The following is a 17,104-nucleotide window of genomic DNA, read 5'->3' on the forward strand; positions in this document are numbered from 1 at the left end:
TCTGAAGCAGTTCTATACGACGGTACGTGACGATTCCAGTTCTGTGATTTAAACAATATGTTTATGCGTAGAAAAGGGACTCCAAAGACAGGTGTCAGCTGAGGCCACCTTGTGGGATGGGTTACTGGTGGTTTTTCCGTCTCCCGCTGGCTGTCATGTTCTCTGCAGCATTCTGGCGTCACCCCTTCCCCCGGCTGCACCTTCCCTTCTGTCCCCAGCTCCCGCCTCCCCCCCCCACACGTGTGCGTGTGCGCAAGCAAATGCACGTTAAAAGTTCCTAAGTGTAGGAAAATGCTTTACTTCTTTGGACAGGATTGAGATTTCTGAGAGGCACGGTGGGGGCTTGGCACCCTTTCCACGGGCACAGAAACCGTGAGGCGAGCCGGCAGCAAGGCTCTGCGGTGGCATTGGCCGTGAGCTGTGATGAAGTCCACGTGGCTTAGTGTGGGGGCCGTGATGGCCTGAGTGGGGGTAAAGTCTTCCTGGGAGTGTGTCCCTGTAGGGATTGGCTCTCCGAGGGGTGTCGAGAAGCCCCGGGGTCCTCAGCTCTCAGGCACGTGGTGGGTGGATGGTCTCACTGGAAAATACAGAAACCCGGGTCACTTGATTCTTTAGATGCCTTTTAAGGGTTCTTGAGAGTAACGCTTAAAAAAGAGCAGAGGCTACTTTGCGGCCCCTGCTTGGTGCAGTCGGCTGAGCACCCAACTCTTGATCTTGGGGTCGTGAGTTCAAGCCCCACATTGGGCATAGAGCCAACTTTAAAAGAAAGAGCAGGGGCGCCTGAGTGTCTCAGTCGGTTAAGCATCCAACTTCAGCTCAGGTCATGATCTCGCAGTCCATGAGTTCAAGCCCCGCGTCAGGCTCTGTGCTGACAGCTCGGAGCCTGCAGCTGCTTGGGATTCTGTGTCTCCCTCTCTCTCTGCCCCTCCCCTGCTCATGCTCTGTCTCTCTCACTCTCAAAAATGGATAAATGTTTAAAAAAAAAAAAAAGAGGGGCGCCTGGGTGGCGCAGTCGGTTAAGCGTCCGACTTCAGCCAGGTCACGATCTCGCGGTCCGTGAGTTCGAGCCCCGCGTCGGGCTCTGGGCTGATGGCTCAGAGCCTGGAGCCTGCTTCCGATTCTGTGTCTCCCTCTCTCTCTGCCCCTCCCCCGTTCATGCTCTGTCTCTCTCTGTCCCAAAAATAAATAAACGTTGAAAAAAAAAAATTAAAAAAAAAAAAAAAAAGAGCAGAGACAGAAGCAGCGTTCCCCCACACCCAAGTGGTCATATCCTAGGAACAGAGGTGTGGGAGTGAGGCCCAGCTCGAAGCAGGCCAGTCCAGGGGCCGGTGAGTCCGCGGTTTCTGCCCTGCACAGCTCAGCCAGCGTCATTTCCATGGCGACACGCCCGGGGCTGAGGTGTGAACAGCAGATGGAGTTGGGGCCACGGGGCAGGGCTCACGGAGATGGCAGCGAGGGTCCCTGCCTCTGGGCGGCCTGGTGGGTGGCCCACGCTTCCGGCAGGCTGGCTGGTCCCCTCCCGCAGGAGGGGCCCGGGGTCTGAGTCGCCTTAGCTTTCCTGGGTCCCGCTGTCTTGGGCTACGTTACTCTGGGGTGCTGGTCTTCTTCTCTGCCTCCTGGGCACCTCCGGGGGCAGCTGTGAGTGGGGTCAGCACCTGCCACACCTGGCCATTTGGCAGGGGTCTGAGGATGTGGAGGAAGACTGCCGGCTGACGGGGTCCACACCCCTGCTGGGGTTCATTCCAGCAGCCCACCTTTGGTCTTGACCGTTGTTACCCTGGCCTGTCTTCTGGGTGCTGGTGCTGGTGCGCAGTCGGGCAAGTGCCCTCCAGAGTGTAAGGCGGTGCGAGGGCCCAGGAAGCTGCATCCAGACAGGTGTCCACCTGTCACAGCAGGAAATGAGATCCCAAGATCTAGCTGCTCCCAGCAATCCCAGTGAGATCTGTCTTCAGGACGTCTTTAGGTTAACGTGTGTTCCAGACGGGGTCACTGTGATGTCTGTGGGTCCCCGTCGCCAAGGGCACCACTCAGGATAAGCTGCCCAGTGCCCAGTGGAGCCCTGCACACCGAGGACCCCACTGTGGGACCAGGGACCCCAACCCCCTTGACCCTCTTGACCAAGAGGCCACCTGGAATGTGGAACGAGATGATTCTGAGGGTGTGGCCACATCCTGGCGTGGAGTGTGGCCCCAGCCATGTGCTCAAGCTGGCCACAGGGGTGACCCCTGTGGGGCCCATGGCGTCACTCTCTGAAGTGTGGAAATAAGGGTGGGCGGGAGGAGCACCCCCCCCCCCCGGCCGCTGTGGCACATTTGGGGCTGGCCCAGGCATCTCCCTGGGTTCTGTCCACTAGCCGCTCAGGCAGGCTCCTTTCCTCCGGGCACAAAATGCAATGCCACCGGCCTGCAGATGTTTGGACAGGGCGGCTCTGCCCGACTGCCTGCTGGGCACCGTCCGCCTGTGGCCGTGAGCAGCACTGCGGGCTGGGGGCCGTCCTCTGGCTTCCTGTCTTTATACCTGTGTCTTTGTTACGATTCTGCATGTGGACACCACGGGGTACCGGATGCTGATGGGTAAGATACTGGCTGTGTCTGAGAAGGTCTCTTTCTTAAAAGAGCGGAAGCAGTGGCCTCTGACCTTTGGCCCCGGCCCTCCCAGCACCTCTGACACCAGACCTCCTGGAAGAGCCCTTGGCAGGGGCCGGGCGCCGGGCGTGCTTGGGGGCAGTCTGCAGGGGCCGGGGCCTTGCTGGGGCCGGTGGGCTGCACGCTGACCGGCTGGTCTGCTGTCTTTCAGTCAACGAGTTCACGGTGATCAGGAAGAAGTTCAAGTGCCCGTACTGCAGCTTCTCGGCCATGCACCAGTGCATCCTCAAGCGGCACATGCGCTCCCACACGGGCGAGCGGCCCTACCCCTGCGAGATCTGCGGCAAGAAGTTCACCCGGCGTGAGCACATGAAGCGGCACACGCTGGTGAGTGCGCGCGCGGGTCCTGGGCGGGGTCCGGGGCGGGATCTGGGGGGGGGCGGGGCCGGGTTCTGGGCGGGGTCCTGGTTCCGCAAGGGTTTGGCCAGGGCACACTGTGGGGGGCTGAGGTGTGCGGGAAGGTGATGTGGGGTGCCCAAGTGATGGGGGCACCACCTTGAACCCCACCCAGGGTCGGGGTGCTGAGGGCAGGGGCCACATCACCCCCAGCCCCAGCCCTCAGCCTGGCCTTGGCAAGTGCTTCCTCCCCCTGCCAGGACCTCCCCTGGCCCCGTGGGTCCCACCGTGAGGTCCCTTCCTCTGTGCCTGGGCTCCGAGTGGTGGTGAGACCCAGCCTCTGCTCCCCCCGTGGCCTTGTAAGACGTTTGGTTACCTGTCTTGTGCGCACCCTTAGCTGGCAGTTGCCAGGGAGCAGATGCCAAATGGATGGATTTGCTTGGCAGGAAGTGATAGAGGAGAAGGTCATCTTGAAACAGGGAGGCAGATTCGCCAAAAGACACAGGGCAAGGGACTCTTGTGGGTGATGAACCGTGGGGGCGGGTGGACCACAAGGTTCCCCGCAGTGTCCAGTCTTCCTCGGACACGGTGGAGTTCAGGGCTGAGGGTGGGGCCACCTGGAGCTTGCAGCCATTAGATCGTGAGACTGTAGATCCAGGCCACCCTGGGTTGTCAGGTGCCCAGAGCCCCCAGCGTGTGCCATGGGGGCGCGGGGAGAGGGCGCTGGGGCGACGTCACGAGTTTGGGAGTCTCGGAGGTGTTGAGAGTCACCTGCGAGGTGCACAGACTTGGCTGGAGCCCTACGGCATGCTGATCTGATGACATCAGGAGCAGACCCCCCCCCAGGAGGTGTGGGGGGACTGTGTTGGCAGTGGTGAGGGTGACCTGGGTGTGCCCTAGCACAAGGGCAGCAGGTGGCAAGGTGAGAGTCTCAGGCCTGGCTGCTGGCGGGGTGAGCCATACGGATGAGCGGGGTCTTTTGCTGTGCACGTCCATCCGTGGGGTGAGTGGGGGGCTCTGGCTCACTTTGGGGTCACGTCCAGATTTACTCTCCTTGGATCCTCCATTTGGCCCCCTTCAAGGGGCATCCTTCCCAGCCCAGTGGGGGGCACTTATTAGGGGGTGAGGACACCCTGGAGAAGCTCCCGTGAGGTCAGGCGGCAAAGCGGGAGGGGAGACAGTCCTGAGAGTGGATGCACCCGGCCCATCTGACTGAGGGTCGCCCATGACCCCATCCTGCAGTGTCTCCCTAGATGGGGTCGAGCAGAGCGGGAAAGTGGCAGTCCTGGACCCGGGGGCAGGTCTGCGGGGCCAGCAGCCGCAGGCTGGCTGGACGGCACGGGCCCCGGAACTTCCCTGTGTCTCGTTTCGCTCATCTCCCAGGGTCCACCCTGAGAGCACAGGGGTCATGTTAGCAGACCGTGTACAGCAACTTAGGGCTGCCCACGCTGCTCCTGGTCAAGAGATGAGTAGTGTCTCGTCACGCGGAAGTGCTGGAGGGTTGTCGCTACCAGGTTGCTCCGTCTTTTCTTTAGCAAAACCATGTCATTGCTTTAGGAAGCATCAATCCCATTTGAGGCTCAGTGTGGCTGCTACCTTGGATGGGCCAGGTTTCCGTCCTGGGTTTGTGTTTGGGCTTCAGGGAGGGCCATAAATCCCTGAAAACGTACCTACCAATGTTTTGGGCTTGCTTTTTTCTGAGAAGAGAATCTGTATCTTCCCCTTTAATTTGCCGGGGGCCCCCGACCCCAAGGAGGCTGAACCCCTGCTGACAGCAGGTGGCAGTAGGGGCGCCCTATGCCACCTTGTCCCGCAGCGGCCCTTCTGTGCAGACGCCGGTGCCCGCTCAGCAGACAGAGGGGCCGGCGGCAGGCTGGCCAGGGGTGGTCTGGACGGTGAGGTCTCAGGAGCTGCTTGCCACCAGCCGGGAGCCACGGGTTGCCATGGTGCCCGCATCCTCTCTCTTTCCCTTGCTTCCGTTTGTTTGTTAGGACAGGTGCCGGGCCATCTGGTGCTGGCCGAGTGGCTCCCTGAGACGCCTTTGTCGCTCCTGGGTGTCCTGGCACAGCCCTCAGTTCCCCGCGTGGGAGCCCCAGGTTTTGAGGGGCCTCAGTGGGCACTGCCCAGCCTGCTCTCAGAACACAGTTTCTGTTGTGAGAGTGTTGAGGAAGCCTGGGTTTAAGACACAACAGAGAAGGTGCAGGAGGGCCCTGGGGACCAAGTCGTTTCATGCTCCATTTCTAGAATCAGAACGTGTGGGCCCAGCTTTGCCCGTGCCTGGGGACACAGTGGTCTTCATGGTTGGGATTTGTGGACGGGTTTGACGGGGAAGGTGGCCTGTTCATGTCAGTCTGTGGTGCCACTGAGTTGGGGGGTGGAGGGGCCCTTAGCCCGGGACTCGTGAAGGGGTCCCTTCAGAGGGTGCAGCCCCCAGGACAGTGACCCATCAGTCAGGGGGCGCTCCAAGTGCGAAGGAAGGACACAGCTTGGCAAACCCTCTTCCACCGTCATGCCACTGGTGGTGTATTTATTGCAGTAACAGTATTTACTCGATTGCTCTAGAACACCGGAGAATTCAGAAAAATATGAAGAATTAAAATTGCATTCTCCGCCCTCCCGCACTGACCGCCCATCTCCCCTGCCCCTGCCCCACCCCCCGCACTGACCGCCCGTCCCTCCACAGGTCCACAGCAAGGACAAGAAGTACGTGTGCAAGTTGTGCAGTCGGGTGTTCATGTCAGCCGCCAGCGTGGGCATCAAGCACGGCTCCCGGCGCCACGGTGTCTGTGCCGACTGCGCAGGCCGCGGTGTGGCCGGTCCCCTGGACGGCGGTGGCACTGAGGGCTCCCCCGAGCTGTTCCCTGGCGACGGGCCCTACCTGGAAGATCCCGACGACCCGCGGGGGGAGGGCGAGGAGGAGCTGTGTGAGGACGAGGACGAGGTGGGCCTGGCCCACGAGGACGCGCTGCTGGCGGCCGAGAAGGGGGACGAGGACTCTCCGCGGGGTCCTGGCAGCCCCCCAGGGGCACCGGACAAGGACTTCTGGATCTCCTAGGCGCCGGGCCGGGGTGGCGCGGCACCACCCTCTCCTGTGCGCGTGTGTGTGTGTGTGTGTGTGTGTGTGTCCTGCCTGCGGCCAGGCCATGCTGACCCCCTTCCTCCCCCATTAGTCTGTTCCCGCCCCCCAGACACACACACACACACCACCCTGAGGCTCACAGGCAGGCATGACCCCAGGAAGTAAGGGCTCTGGAACCGAACAGCATGTTGGGGGACACGGGGTGGGGTTGAGCCCAGGAGAGCACACAGTCCGACATGTCTGTGGGGACAAATAGAGGATCCCCAGCAGGTACATGTAGATAGGGCGTCGAGGGAGCCCGTGTGGCCAGTCTGGCCTCGGGATACACCGTAGCCCGATGGCCAGGTCGAGGTCAGCACTGGTCCCGGTTGTGAGCGTGGTCCCCGAGGCCACAGGCCCAGGAGACGTTGAGGGAGGTTTTGCACACGCCCGATGTCCAGCGTGGAGTCTCCCCCTGCCCCCTGCTCTGCTCCCCTCTTCTCAGCAGCCCGGTCACTGCCTGCGGCCACCGCCGCAGTCTCTGGCCGCTGTTGCGGCCGCCGGCGGAGCCCGGGTCGGGTGTACAGAGAGCCCGTGGCCCTCCCGCCTCTGGGCTTTGGTGCTTAACATAAAACAGCTGCAGAAGCCCCCCACTGGGGCCGGGGACCCCCAGGTGCTATCTTCCGGCAGAGGCAGCCAGGTGGGGACCGATGGGCCACCGACGTGCCACGCTCCTCTGGTGCAGGGCTCAGCGCTCCCCGCGCCTGGCCACTTGGGTCCTTTTGGGGGGCCTGGGCTCTTTGTTCTGCGTGCACTTCCTTGGGGAGCCCGGGGGCGGCCTCATCCCCTGGGCTCCGCCGTCCTCCCTGCCTGGGCCAGTCCTCCTGACCCTCCTGAGTGCCCTTGCCTTGTTGCTGCTAACACTGGAGGCGGTGTTCCTGGCTGCCGTGTGCTGCTCGCACGTCCCCGCGTGGGTAACCAAACTTTTCAAGTAGTCAGAGCCGTCCTGAGGTAGTTACGTAAAAGTACTTGGTTTGGCATTCTTTTCTCACCTGACGAAACAGAGTTGTCTTTCTCGTCCTCTCGTCGTCTCTTTAGATGGGCTCCCGCCTCTTTATTAATTTTCCGGGTGGGAAGCCAGGCCCGGCTGTGAGGAGCCCCCCCCGGGCCGCAGGACGCACACTGGTCTGTCTCCTCCCTCGTTAAAGCTGTTCCTGACGACACTGCACCACTAAGACATTCCGTCTCGCACCCACGTGGCTCGGGCTTGGGCAAGACTCAGGCCACGCAAAGACTCCCCCGGGCGCTCAGCTGGAGCCCCCGTTGCAGACGGTGGTTTTATTTTCTCTTTTCCACAGACTCTGAGCTTTTACCAGGTTTTTCGTTGTGTCGCATATGTTCTTTCTAGGTGGAAAAGGAAAATACCACAAGACCCTAACTTCGGTTCCGACGGTGGCCGGGAGCACGTTGGGCCCAGGCTGCCGTCGGGGGTGCTGGGGACCAGGGCTGGCCGGAAGCCCTGCGGGGGGAGGGGGGGTCACAACTTCTGCGTTTGTCTTAAGTACAGTCAGCCGAGTATCCATCAGTCAGAGGGCCTGCACAGAGCTGTCATCCGGCCTCCTGCACTCCTGTCCCGCGTGGTGACCGCGCGGTGACCGAGCCCCCTCTGGCTGCCCTGCTTGCCCGTCCGCCCACGGTGGGCAAGGCCAGCGCAGGGGCTCTGGGACACACTTCCCTTCCTGCCTCTCACCGCCGCGGCCCGGGCTGCAGCCCTCACGGAGCCCTCAGAACCAACCGCGTACCTCCCCGACTTTATGACCCCTTTTCTACACAGACTGATTTTCTTACAAATGTATTTGGGAACCAGACCTTTGCTACCAACAGCGTCTCTGGGTTTCTTACCGGCCCCCACCCCCCCTTCCCGCTCGGGCCGTCCTGCCCACACCCCGGGCCACCTGTGCCTCCGCACTCAGGACACCTCGCTCTTTCTGACCCGCTCGCTCCCTGCTCTGGACCGCCCTCGCTGGCCTTTTGGGGGGGGCTCGCTGTCAGTGCCACGGGGCATCTTCTTCCCTAAAACCAATACTGTACCGGACGACCGAGGGCCCCGCTCTGCCCGAGCTCCCCAGGCGTTTGCTGCGTGGCAACCTCAGCTCTACGCGGTTGTCCGCCGTCGGGGATGAACCCGTCACCTCTCAGGAGGCGTGGAGGGAAGAGACGTGTAATGAAGGGTTTTTTTACGTGACTGATTTTTTTTTAAATCGATGTTTAAACTAATAAATATTTTTTTATGAAGAGGAAAAAATGTGTAGATTACATTTCACGTTTTGTACTTTTCTGTTTGTGTCTTGTGTGTATTTTGGTGTTTGCAACACCAAAGTGGAAAATGCAGTCCGTTGAGCGGGGAGTTCTTTGGGGTGGGGGTGGGCAGGGAACCCGTATGACTTTTGTATCAAGCTCTGGATCCTGACCAGGTTGTACATTTGGACTCTGGGTCGTGGGGAGCAGTCAGAACGCTGCCGGGACTCAGTAGGGACCTCGACTCGAGAGACACAGCTGCTGCTTCCAACTTTGCACATCTTCCTTTTTAAAAAAGAAAACTCCGAGAAAATGCAAAAACTGGAACTTTTTGCAATATTATGAAAGATAATCTTATTTTCGCTCATCCTGTGACGTGTGCGACGCTTAAGAAAGCCATACTTCACGGTTGTTTTTTTTTAGCTTCTATATTGTGTTTTGTACGTGGCCCTTTCAGAACTACTTGTAGTGAGGGTGCTGTGTGTGCTTTTCTTAAATATTTATTTTTTCAACATGCTTCCAACCTGTCAACAAAAACAAAACAGACAAAAAAGGGCAGTGTTTGAAAAACTGTTGTGGTTTTTTTTCCCCCTTGGGGATGATCTATATTCTATCAACTCTATATTAATCATAAACCTGTGTTTGTATCGGAGACGTGTTTCATACTCGGGGGGGAAGAGACTTTGGTAACGGGTCCCGCTGCTACCGTCTGCGGCCACAGGGCAGGCGGACAGCGCACCCTCTCTAGCGGTCTTGCGATTCTTGTCCGCCTCGGCGAGCTCCGGGCCCGCCTGTGGGTTCCTTTCTGTGACGGGGTTAGCGTAGACATTCTTGCAAAGCTTCCACTTTCAATAAACTGGGAAATTGCTGCTCAAGCAGACGCCTCATGAGTGTTTCACGGTGTCCCCTCCTCTGGCCTCAGCCTGGGTGGAGGTGGCCAGAGTGACTGCCCCTGCCCCCCAGCCCTTGGTGGTCTACGGCTGGCCCCCCACCCCTGCCTGTGGCAGGGTCCCGGTTCCGCATCCTTCCCCCAGGAGGCAGACACAGTTTCTGGAAAAACCCCAAATCTTTAATTTTTCTCCTCGCCTGGTATGGCCCAGACTCGAGACACCTGAGCTTCACAAACAGGAGACAAAGGTCAGCCCCCGGGCCCTGGAACCATCAGGTTAAGTGCAGGCAGGAGGCCCCCCCCCTCAGGGCGCATCACAGACTGGCCCCCCCACACGGCCCTGAAGTTCGGCCTCAGCGCCCTGACAAGTCCACGGGCTGACGGGCAGGGAGGGCAGCCACCCCCAGGGACCCCGGGCCAGGGGGACGGCCGTGAGGTTGGCTTTAGTGCAAAAGGCTGGTTTCTTCAGAGGCACTTTGAGTGGCAAGAACCCCTCCCCCCCAACCTCTGGGGGTCCAGGGTCACCAACTTCCCCCACTGTTAAAAAGTAGACCCTGCAGCTGGGAGAAGCCCCAGGCTGGGGAGTCGGGGGGTAGCTTATTTTTTCCTTTAAAAAGTCCTGGAGAGCAGGCAGCAGCACGGTGTGGGGCACGGGGGTGGGTGGGGGGCTCAGTCCAGGAAGTGCGGGTGGGGGTGGGGGCGGGGAGGGCCTCAGCCCAGGGAGCGCGGGCACAGAGAGGTGGGGGGTTGCAGGGGCCATGGGGGGGCTCAGTCCAGGGAGCGCTGGCATGGGGGTGGGGGGCAGGGGGCGGGACGGGGGGCTCAGTCCAGGGAGCGCTGGCATGGGGGCGGGGGGGCGGGGTGGGGGGCTCAGTCCAGGAAGCGCTGGCACGCCTTCTTCCAGCGGCAGGCTGTGCACCACAGGTGCCTGTGATCCATGCCATACACCTTCCGGCACTTCTTGGCATCACCTCGGGGCTTCCTGGGGGGACGCAGAGGAGACGGGGGCTGATGCGGGGCTGGGAGCCTCCGCCCAAGGCCTGCCCTGGCCCCTCCACACGCACGCACCTTGGGCCGGCGCCGAGTCTGGAGGGCGGGGGTCGGCACACAGGTCCTGACGGTGGTCGGCTGTGGCTCCGGGCGGGTGGGGGCCAGGCAGCCCTGAGAGGAGACACAGGCGTGTCCTCTCCCCCGTCCCGAGCACCCCGAGGCTCACCCCGAGCTGCTGCCTGTGGCCTCACCCACCTGGTAGGCGTCGTCACCTCGGCGCGCCTCGCGGGGTGCCACGGGGCTCAGCACCGGAACTGGGGGCAGGGCCAGCGGGTGCAGCAGGCTGGACAGGGTCCGAGGCTCTGGCAGCTCCAGGCGGGGGGAGGCGGGGGGCACGGAGGCCGCGGGGGACGCTGGAGACAGGCTGGACAGCCCGTCTGTCAGCACATCCATGCCAACGTCCAACTCTGTGTAGTAGAAGTCCTCCTCCCCGTCGCTCTGCTCAGGCTCTGCCTGCCGCCTGCTGGGGACACGGCCGGGGGGTGGGGGGGGTGGGAAGCTGAAGCACTTTGCTACTGGGGGCTGCCCCGCCCCCACCGGCCAGCCCCATCGCACCCCAGGTGCACCAGGCGGATGTGTCTCTGCATCCCGGAGGCCGTGCTCAGCACTTTCCCACACCGCTTCCACAGACACTGGAACAGGACCCGCACGGAGCTCTGGGCGACAGGGGCTGGTGGTCAGGCGTGGCCACCACGTCCACCCTGCCCTGAGGGCTGCCTCAGGCTCACCTTTCTCTTCTTTGGGGCAGGTTCCCCAAATAGGAAATGGGCTGCCTCGGAGGGCAGTGGGGGTGAAGGGATAGACGGAGAGGACCGGTCACTGGCCAGGTCCCAGCCCCAGTCTCCGCTGCTGCTGCAGCTGCCCAGTGGCCGCACCAGGGCCTCCTTCCAGGGCTCCAAGCCAGGCTCTGTGGGGACACACCAGCACCCGTGTTAGGGCTTTTAGCGGGCTCAGCCTGCTCCACAGAACCCGCCGCCGCAGGGCCCTTAACTCTGGGCCTCCACCTGTTCGCCTGTTCACTGGTGAGCTTGGTGGGAAGGCGGTGGCCAGGAGAAGCTGGCGCAGCACAGGGAAGGATAAGCAGAGACATCCTGTGCGGGGATGCCCAGCCCGCCAGGTGGAAACGGATCAGAGAGGCCCGCCCACCTGTGACACTGGCTTTGGCCTCAGTGAGAGGCACTGGGGATCCTGAGGTCTATTTCAGGCCTGGAGAGATCTATTCACAAAGTGGTCTTCCAGGCAAAGGGCAACTGCTCGCCCCAAGGGGGAGGCAACTACGGCGTCCTGGAAAGACAGTGGTCCTGCCTCCCTACCCAGGCCGGGTGTCCAAGTCTCACCTGGGCTACAGGCTGCAGCTGGGGCCCCCAGAAGGAGGGTGCTGGTGGACAGACTGGTGAGGGCTGCCGCAGCCATGACCTCGTCCAGCCGGGATTTTCCTGGGGGGTCTCTGGAAGAGACGCGGGTGGCATCCAGCAAATACTTCAGGCATCTCTCCTGGCCCTGCGCACGCGTGCGTGCACGCACACGTGTGCGTGCACAAGCGCGCGATCAGGCGCCCGCTCCCTCCCTCCGGGCACTGGGCCGGAGGCCCATCTCCACCCCCCAGCTCAGGTTACAGAGCCCCAGATCTCCAGGAACCTCTGGGAACATGGCCTGGGCTGGGGTCTCCCCAAAGTCTGAGTTCTCTGCAGCCTGGGCTTTGTTCCACAGTGACTTCTTCAGGGCCTGGAGCTGGACAGGGGTCTGAGCGCCGCCTCCCCTCAACCAGGCCAGGCCAAACCCAGCCCTCCTCCCCCAAATCACACATTAACCAGCGTTGTGCAACAGCAGCTGCGGGCCCATGCCAGGCCTGGAGGGGAGGGAGCAGCCGGCAGTCGGCAGCAGCTAGGGCAGACTGGGCTCCAAGCGCAAGCAGAGAGTCCCCAGGCCCCAACAGGCCAGGCCAGAGCCCGCCTCTACCTGAGAAGCCAGCCCCGGGTGTGGGGCACCCAGGAGGGTTTCAGGCAGGGTAGGAGCCGGCAGTCAGAAGCCCTGGGATTCCTGCACCGTCAGCCTCACGCCAGCCTGGCAGCCTCTACTGCACAGATTGACAGGGGCCCCCTCCCAGCCCTGCGCTCTGGCCCCAGAGCTTGGGGGGCACAAGGAGCGCTGTATATTGCTAACTTGTGCTCAACTCCTCCAGGGCTGGAGAGCTAGGGAGGGGGACACAAAGTGCAGATCTGGGCCCAGACCTGTCCTCCACCAAGAGCCCCACCGCAGGGGGGAGGGGGGGTTCAAAAAGGCACGTGCCCGCGCCCCACCCACCACCCCTGCACACGCCAGCGCACGTGTGCGCACGCCCACCTCGGCCTGGCGCGCGGGACCCTGGCTCACCTCTGCGCTGGCACCGGGATGTGCGCCGACGGCGTCGGGGGCCCCGCCGCTCCTCCCGCCCCCGCCCACGTCCCCGGGACCCCCAGGTCCGCCGCCCGCGGCTCTGGCTCCTGAGGCAGCGCGAACTCCAAGCCCGCAAAGCCGCCGCCCACGGCAGGGCCCTGCGGAAGGGGCAGGCTCAGCGGGGGCGGTGGCTCGCGCGGGGCGGTGTTTCCCAGCCCCCACCCCGGATCCGCTCCGCACCCGCCCCCCAAACCGGCCGCGGCCGGTGGGAACAGCGCGGCCCCGCCCCCGGCCCCGCCCCCGGCCCGGCGCGGCGGGAAGAGCTCCCGGGCAGCCCCGCACTGCCAGGCCCGCGGACACGCGAGGACCTACGCGTCCGCCCCCGCCGCCCCGCCCCCGGGGGCCCAAAGTTTGTGCGGCCCCGACGCCATCTTTGCAGCGAGGGAGTTTTGTCGGCGCCCCGCCCTCCGGCGCCCGGTACCTGCGGCGGCGCGGGCACCGACATGGGCGAGGCCGCGGGGGTCCCGGCCGGCGGCACGGGGCGGGGGGCGCCCGCAACCCGGAACGGGCACCGGAGAGCGCTCGGCCTCCATGGCCGGCCGGCCGGGTGCCGAGGCTGCAGCGGCGAGGGCGGACGCTCAGGACACGGCCCCGGGCCGGGCCGGGCCGGGCTGGCCGGGCCGCCGACCCCCGCCCTCAATCGGCCGCCGCCCGCGCCGCGCGGCCGGGAGGCTGCCGGCCGGCCACGCCCCCTTCGCGCGGCTCGCGCGCCCCGCCCCGCGGCCCCGCCCCCGGCGCACGCCCATTGGCTCTCGCGCTGTATCAACATTCCGAGGCGGCCGGCGGCCGGGGCCAGCCGCGCTCCCATTGGCTTGTGCTCCGAGGCCCGGCCCCCGAGCCGGCCGCTCCCGCGCGGCCTGGGGAAAGGGCCCGGCTCGCGCGGCACCTCGAGACCCCCGCCGGCCCCTCGCCCCTGCGGAGCTCCCGGTGCCAGCGGGACCCCGCCGCCGGGGAGGGCCGGCTTACTCGCGGGTGTGCCCGCGCGCGGAGTTGCCAGATCCGGGGAAGGGGCCGCGTCTCCTTGGCGGGCTTCCCGGGACCAGGTTATTCTTTAACGCACGACTGCCCACCTACCCCCACACCTTATGTAACACCAGGGGCTGCGTGGCGAGGCCCTCTCTAGTGTTCAGGGTCCAAGTCCCACCCTGGGGCGGCCAGCTTGAGGGCCGGCTGCAACCCCCGCTGAGACCAAATGAGCTTGGGGACCGCCACTCCTGGGGTTTGCCTCCCTTCACCACACCGTCTTCTGAAACTGACCAGCCAAGCACAGCTTCAGGTGACAGTGCCCAGGCACCCCAGGCAGGAGGGTCCTTCTAGACAATCCCCGACAACCTTCCCGGGTCTTCAAGAAGAGCAGACTGCGAGGAACGGCTGTATTCATCCTTCCTGTGCTGGGTATTTATTAAGATCTTGCGAAAGGCCAAGAGGCCATGGGGGCCAGGACCCCCAGGGACCTCACAGGCTAGAAGCCTTGGGATCTGGACTTTGCGCTGCCAGCTGTGGGGGGGGGGCAGGGAATAGGCGTTGGGCACTACTTTGGAAGGAGGACCGTCTATACTTGGTTGTTCAAGGCAGATGGGGGTTGGATGCCCCTCTCTGGGGTGAAACTGGGGAAGCAGGGAGCCCCCATGCCCTGCCTCTGTCCTCTTTTCTTATGCTAATAGCTACAGCCAGAGGGCTCCGGGTGCTCAGGGGCCCCCATCTCCTGGATAGTCTCGTACACATTGTCTGGGAGGCCATCATCCATGCCTAGGCCCCTGAGTGGGAGGGTCTCGTAGGCCTGGTCACTTCCCAGAGCCGGAATTTCTCCTCTGCCCTTGGGGTCCAGCTGATCTGTGGCAGGTCCTAGGTCCCTCTTTTTAGGCTTCTTAACCCTGGAGTACAGGATGTCCACCTGGAGAGAGGAAGCCCACTCAGGGAAGGGTCAACATCACCAAGCACTCCCCACCCACCCTACCCCGTCCACTCTACTTTACCTGAACAGCTGGGGTCACCTCGGCCTTCCACTGCCTGAGGCTTTGGGGGCCTTGATCTGTTCCCTCGAGCTTCTGGATACAGGCATACTCAGCCACCCCGGGTCCGGCCTCAGGCCCGGGCCTGGCATGGCTGCTGGTCAGCCGTGCCCCTGCCCACAACACAGGGCGGGCAGCCAGCCCCACATTGGAATAGGTGGCCTCGGGGCAGATGGAGGGCAAGGTGGCAGCAGGCGTCGCCCGGGGCAGTTCTCGGTGTGAGAAGGCTGTCAGAGGTCTGCTGGTGCCTCTGGGCACTTCCAGCCATCGCGGGTGCAGGATATCCACGCTGGCAGGTCGAGGGGCTAGGGTTGGGGTCAAGACTGAGGTCACTTGGGGATGGGGAGCTGTTTGGGTAGCCTGGGAGCAGCCTAAGGATGCAAGCCCCACCCCCCCCCCCGCAGCCCTGTCCGCCTCTCCCGGCTTGGCTCACCCCTGCAGCTTTTTGGGCCCCGGTGCAGCTCATGCAGTCTGGTGTCCGACTTGCTGAGGGAGCAGAGGCGGTGTTGTCTCAGCAGTGACTGGGGACAAGGAAGGCCGGTGGGTCCTGTGTTGGCCCCACCCTGGCCCCGGGGACAACCCGGCACTCACCACTTCCACTGGCATCACACAGCCCTGGGGCCCGGCCCGCGACCTCTGCACCCGCTTCCTAGGGGCAAGGGGCTCATCAGGCCAGGGAGGCAGAGACGGGGGACTGAGGTGCCAGCCTCTGGCCCAGGGTCTAGTAGGGAGGCTCGTGCAGAGCCAGACCCGCCTGGAGCCCTACCCCACACCAAGCCCGGGCCAGGGATGAACATACCTGTGGCAGGCTGTGCACAGTGTCCACAGCCAGAGGAACAAGGCAAGGCACCCTAGGACCCAGAGGACAGGAGGGGCCGAGGGCACCTGTGGCCCCATCCTGTGAAGCCACAGCTAGGCCTGGGGCAAGAAGACAGGGATGCTGGGGGCTGACTGACGGACCGGGCACATACCTGGGAGCCCTACCTACTTTTGCACCTCAAGCTGCTGGGCAGTCCCCTCCCCCTTGGGTGCTCTGACTCAGCACACAGGAAACCCCAAGACTCCACAGCCCCTCCTTCCTGCAGAAGCATGGAGGACGAAGCCCCAGCAGCCACCTTCCTAACTCTGGCTGGGGGGCCCTGGTGACATGCGAGGAGGTGTGCTCTGCTCGGCCTCACGAGTACCTAAGTCGGTGTGGATGACCCAAGTGGTAGCTGAACATGGCCAGTGAGGAGGGGCAGGGGAGCTGCGACCAAGCCAAGGGCCTGCTCTGCTCACCGTCGTCTAAGCCTGGGACCCGGGGAGGCCCTGAGGTCACGCCTTTGGCCCTCCAAGGCACCGGCCACAGACGCAGGTGATGCCCCCCTAGCCATCTACCGCAGAGCTTGGCCCCCTGAAAGGCTGGAAAGGCAGGGGAGGGGTCAGCAGGCAGGGGGAAGTTGCTTTGGCCCCTGACCACCCCCACCCCATTTCTCCCTTGGCCCTCTCTCTCCCTTCCGACCGTCCCGGTCATCGGATCTGTCTGCTTCCTGGGATCCTAGAGCTGCTGGGGTGCAGGTCTATCCCGCAGTCAGCACAACCCTTCGTAGCACAGAGACAGGGGGTGGGGGGGGTCTCTGGAGATGGGGACCAGTCTGCCCAGACCCAGGGAGTGGGCTCACCTCGCAAGAGGGTCCAGGCTGGCTAACCTGGCCCCAGTGCCCCAATCTGGTAGGGCCTAGTCCTCCCAGACCCCAGCCCTCAGCTGCCCCCAGGAGGCCACCGAGGGGTCTGGGGTCCCGGTCGGGCTAGAGGCCGGGAACACTTACCAAGGCCCTGCGCACGGTAGCTCCTCCTCGGCCCCGGCTGGAGCAGGCCCAGTGGCTTGGGCACCTTCAGAGGTGCCCTTGTGCAGACCTCAGCGGAGCTCCCCACCCCACTTCCTGCCAGCGCATCTCCCCACATCTCCCCACATCTCGACACGCAGCCGCTCAACCCTCTGCCGCCGCCGCTCCTGCCGTAGCCCCCGTGTGGGATCTAGACGCTACTTGGTGGGTGTGTGCAGCAAGCCAGCACCTGCCCCGGCAGCCTAACTCACGTGGTCTCCACCCACGAGGAGGTGGGCCTGCGCTGGTGAGGTGACAGGCACAGCACGGGAACTGGGCGGTCTCGTGGCCACCAAGCCCTGGGCTGAACGCCGCCTCTCAGACTTCCAACCCACCCGGCAGAGCCTTCTGCTTCATTAGCGGTGCCTCCCAAGGGCCCCTCACCAGCCGCAACCTTCTCCTGGATGCTATGGCCTCAAGCCCCACACATTAGTGGGTGTCAGGCAACGGGGGGGCACTCTGACGCCCCTCAGACCAGCTGGCAGAACCCCATCCCAGAGAACGGAGAGAATGCC

General features: G+C 63.6%; 3 protein-coding genes across 5 annotated transcripts in view; 1 reads left to right on the top strand and 2 right to left on the bottom strand.

The window, feature by feature from the left end:
* Positions 1–7,545, top strand: part of ZBTB46 (zinc finger and BTB domain containing 46) — a 35,709-nt gene extending 28,164 nt beyond the window's left edge. Inside the window, exons 3-4 of the mRNA XM_047069490.1 lie at positions 2,797–2,972; positions 5,665–7,545. Of these exons, the coding sequence (XP_046925446.1) occupies positions 2,797–2,972; positions 5,665–6,036 (548 nt within the window). The 3' untranslated portion in view covers positions 6,037–7,545. The remainder of the gene's footprint in view (positions 1–2,796; positions 2,973–5,664) is intronic.
* Positions 7,546–9,384: 1,839 nt separating this feature from the next.
* SLC2A4RG (SLC2A4 regulator) lies at positions 9,385–13,280 on the bottom strand. Its single transcript, XM_047069740.1, is given in 10 exon segments — positions 9,385–10,208; positions 10,295–10,323; positions 10,325–10,387; positions 10,472–10,736; positions 10,832–10,932; positions 11,005–11,183; positions 11,614–11,723; positions 12,650–12,810; positions 13,134–13,172; positions 13,174–13,280. Coding segments are annotated over 10 exon segments (1,131 nt in total). The 5' UTR covers positions 13,246–13,280; the 3' UTR covers positions 9,385–10,096.
* An 802-nt stretch (positions 13,281–14,082) lies between these two features.
* LIME1 (Lck interacting transmembrane adaptor 1) lies at positions 14,083–16,874 on the bottom strand. Of its 3 annotated transcripts, none has more exons than XM_047068487.1 (6): positions 16,533–16,621; positions 15,524–15,642; positions 15,316–15,373; positions 15,158–15,245; positions 14,689–15,029; positions 14,083–14,606 (listed from the first exon to the last, which is right to left on the bottom strand). In XM_047068487.1, the coding sequence occupies exons 2-6, from the start codon at positions 15,619–15,621 to the stop codon at positions 14,370–14,372; spliced, it is 822 nt and encodes a 273-aa protein (XP_046924443.1). In that variant the 5' UTR covers positions 15,622–15,642; positions 16,533–16,621; the 3' UTR covers positions 14,083–14,369. The 3 variants fall into 3 exon arrangements, with proteins under 3 accessions (XP_046924443.1, XP_046924444.1, XP_046924442.1); XM_047068488.1 differs by lacking the exon at positions 15,524–15,642 and adding an exon at positions 16,003–16,125 and having other exon boundaries at positions 16,533–16,611; XM_047068486.1 differs by lacking the exon at positions 15,316–15,373 and having other exon boundaries at positions 16,533–16,874.
* Positions 16,875–17,104: the final 230 nt, after the last annotated feature.

Source organism: Lynx rufus, unplaced genomic scaffold (genome assembly GCF_022079265.1).
Source record: "Lynx rufus isolate CCGP_SWC_20201006 ecotype Redwood Valley unplaced genomic scaffold, mLynRuf1.p SCAF_8, whole genome shotgun sequence".
Classification (NCBI taxonomy): domain Eukaryota; kingdom Metazoa; phylum Chordata; class Mammalia; order Carnivora; family Felidae; genus Lynx; species Lynx rufus.

Bases quoted from the DNA above. Each gene is read 5' to 3' on its own strand.
- LIME1 (XM_047068486.1), bottom strand. From the start codon at position 16,668: ATGTGGGGAGATGCGCTGGCAGGAAGTGGGGTGGGGAGCTCCGCTGAG. The intron at 15,246-15,523 runs GTATGTTCATCC...CCTTGTCCCCAG, and splicing joins CTGTGCACAGCCTGCCACAG to TCACTGCTGAGACAACACCG. The intron at 14,607-14,688 runs GTAAAGTAGAGT...TCCTCTCTCCAG, and splicing joins AGGTGACCCCAGCTGTTCAG to GTGGACATCCTGTACTCCAG.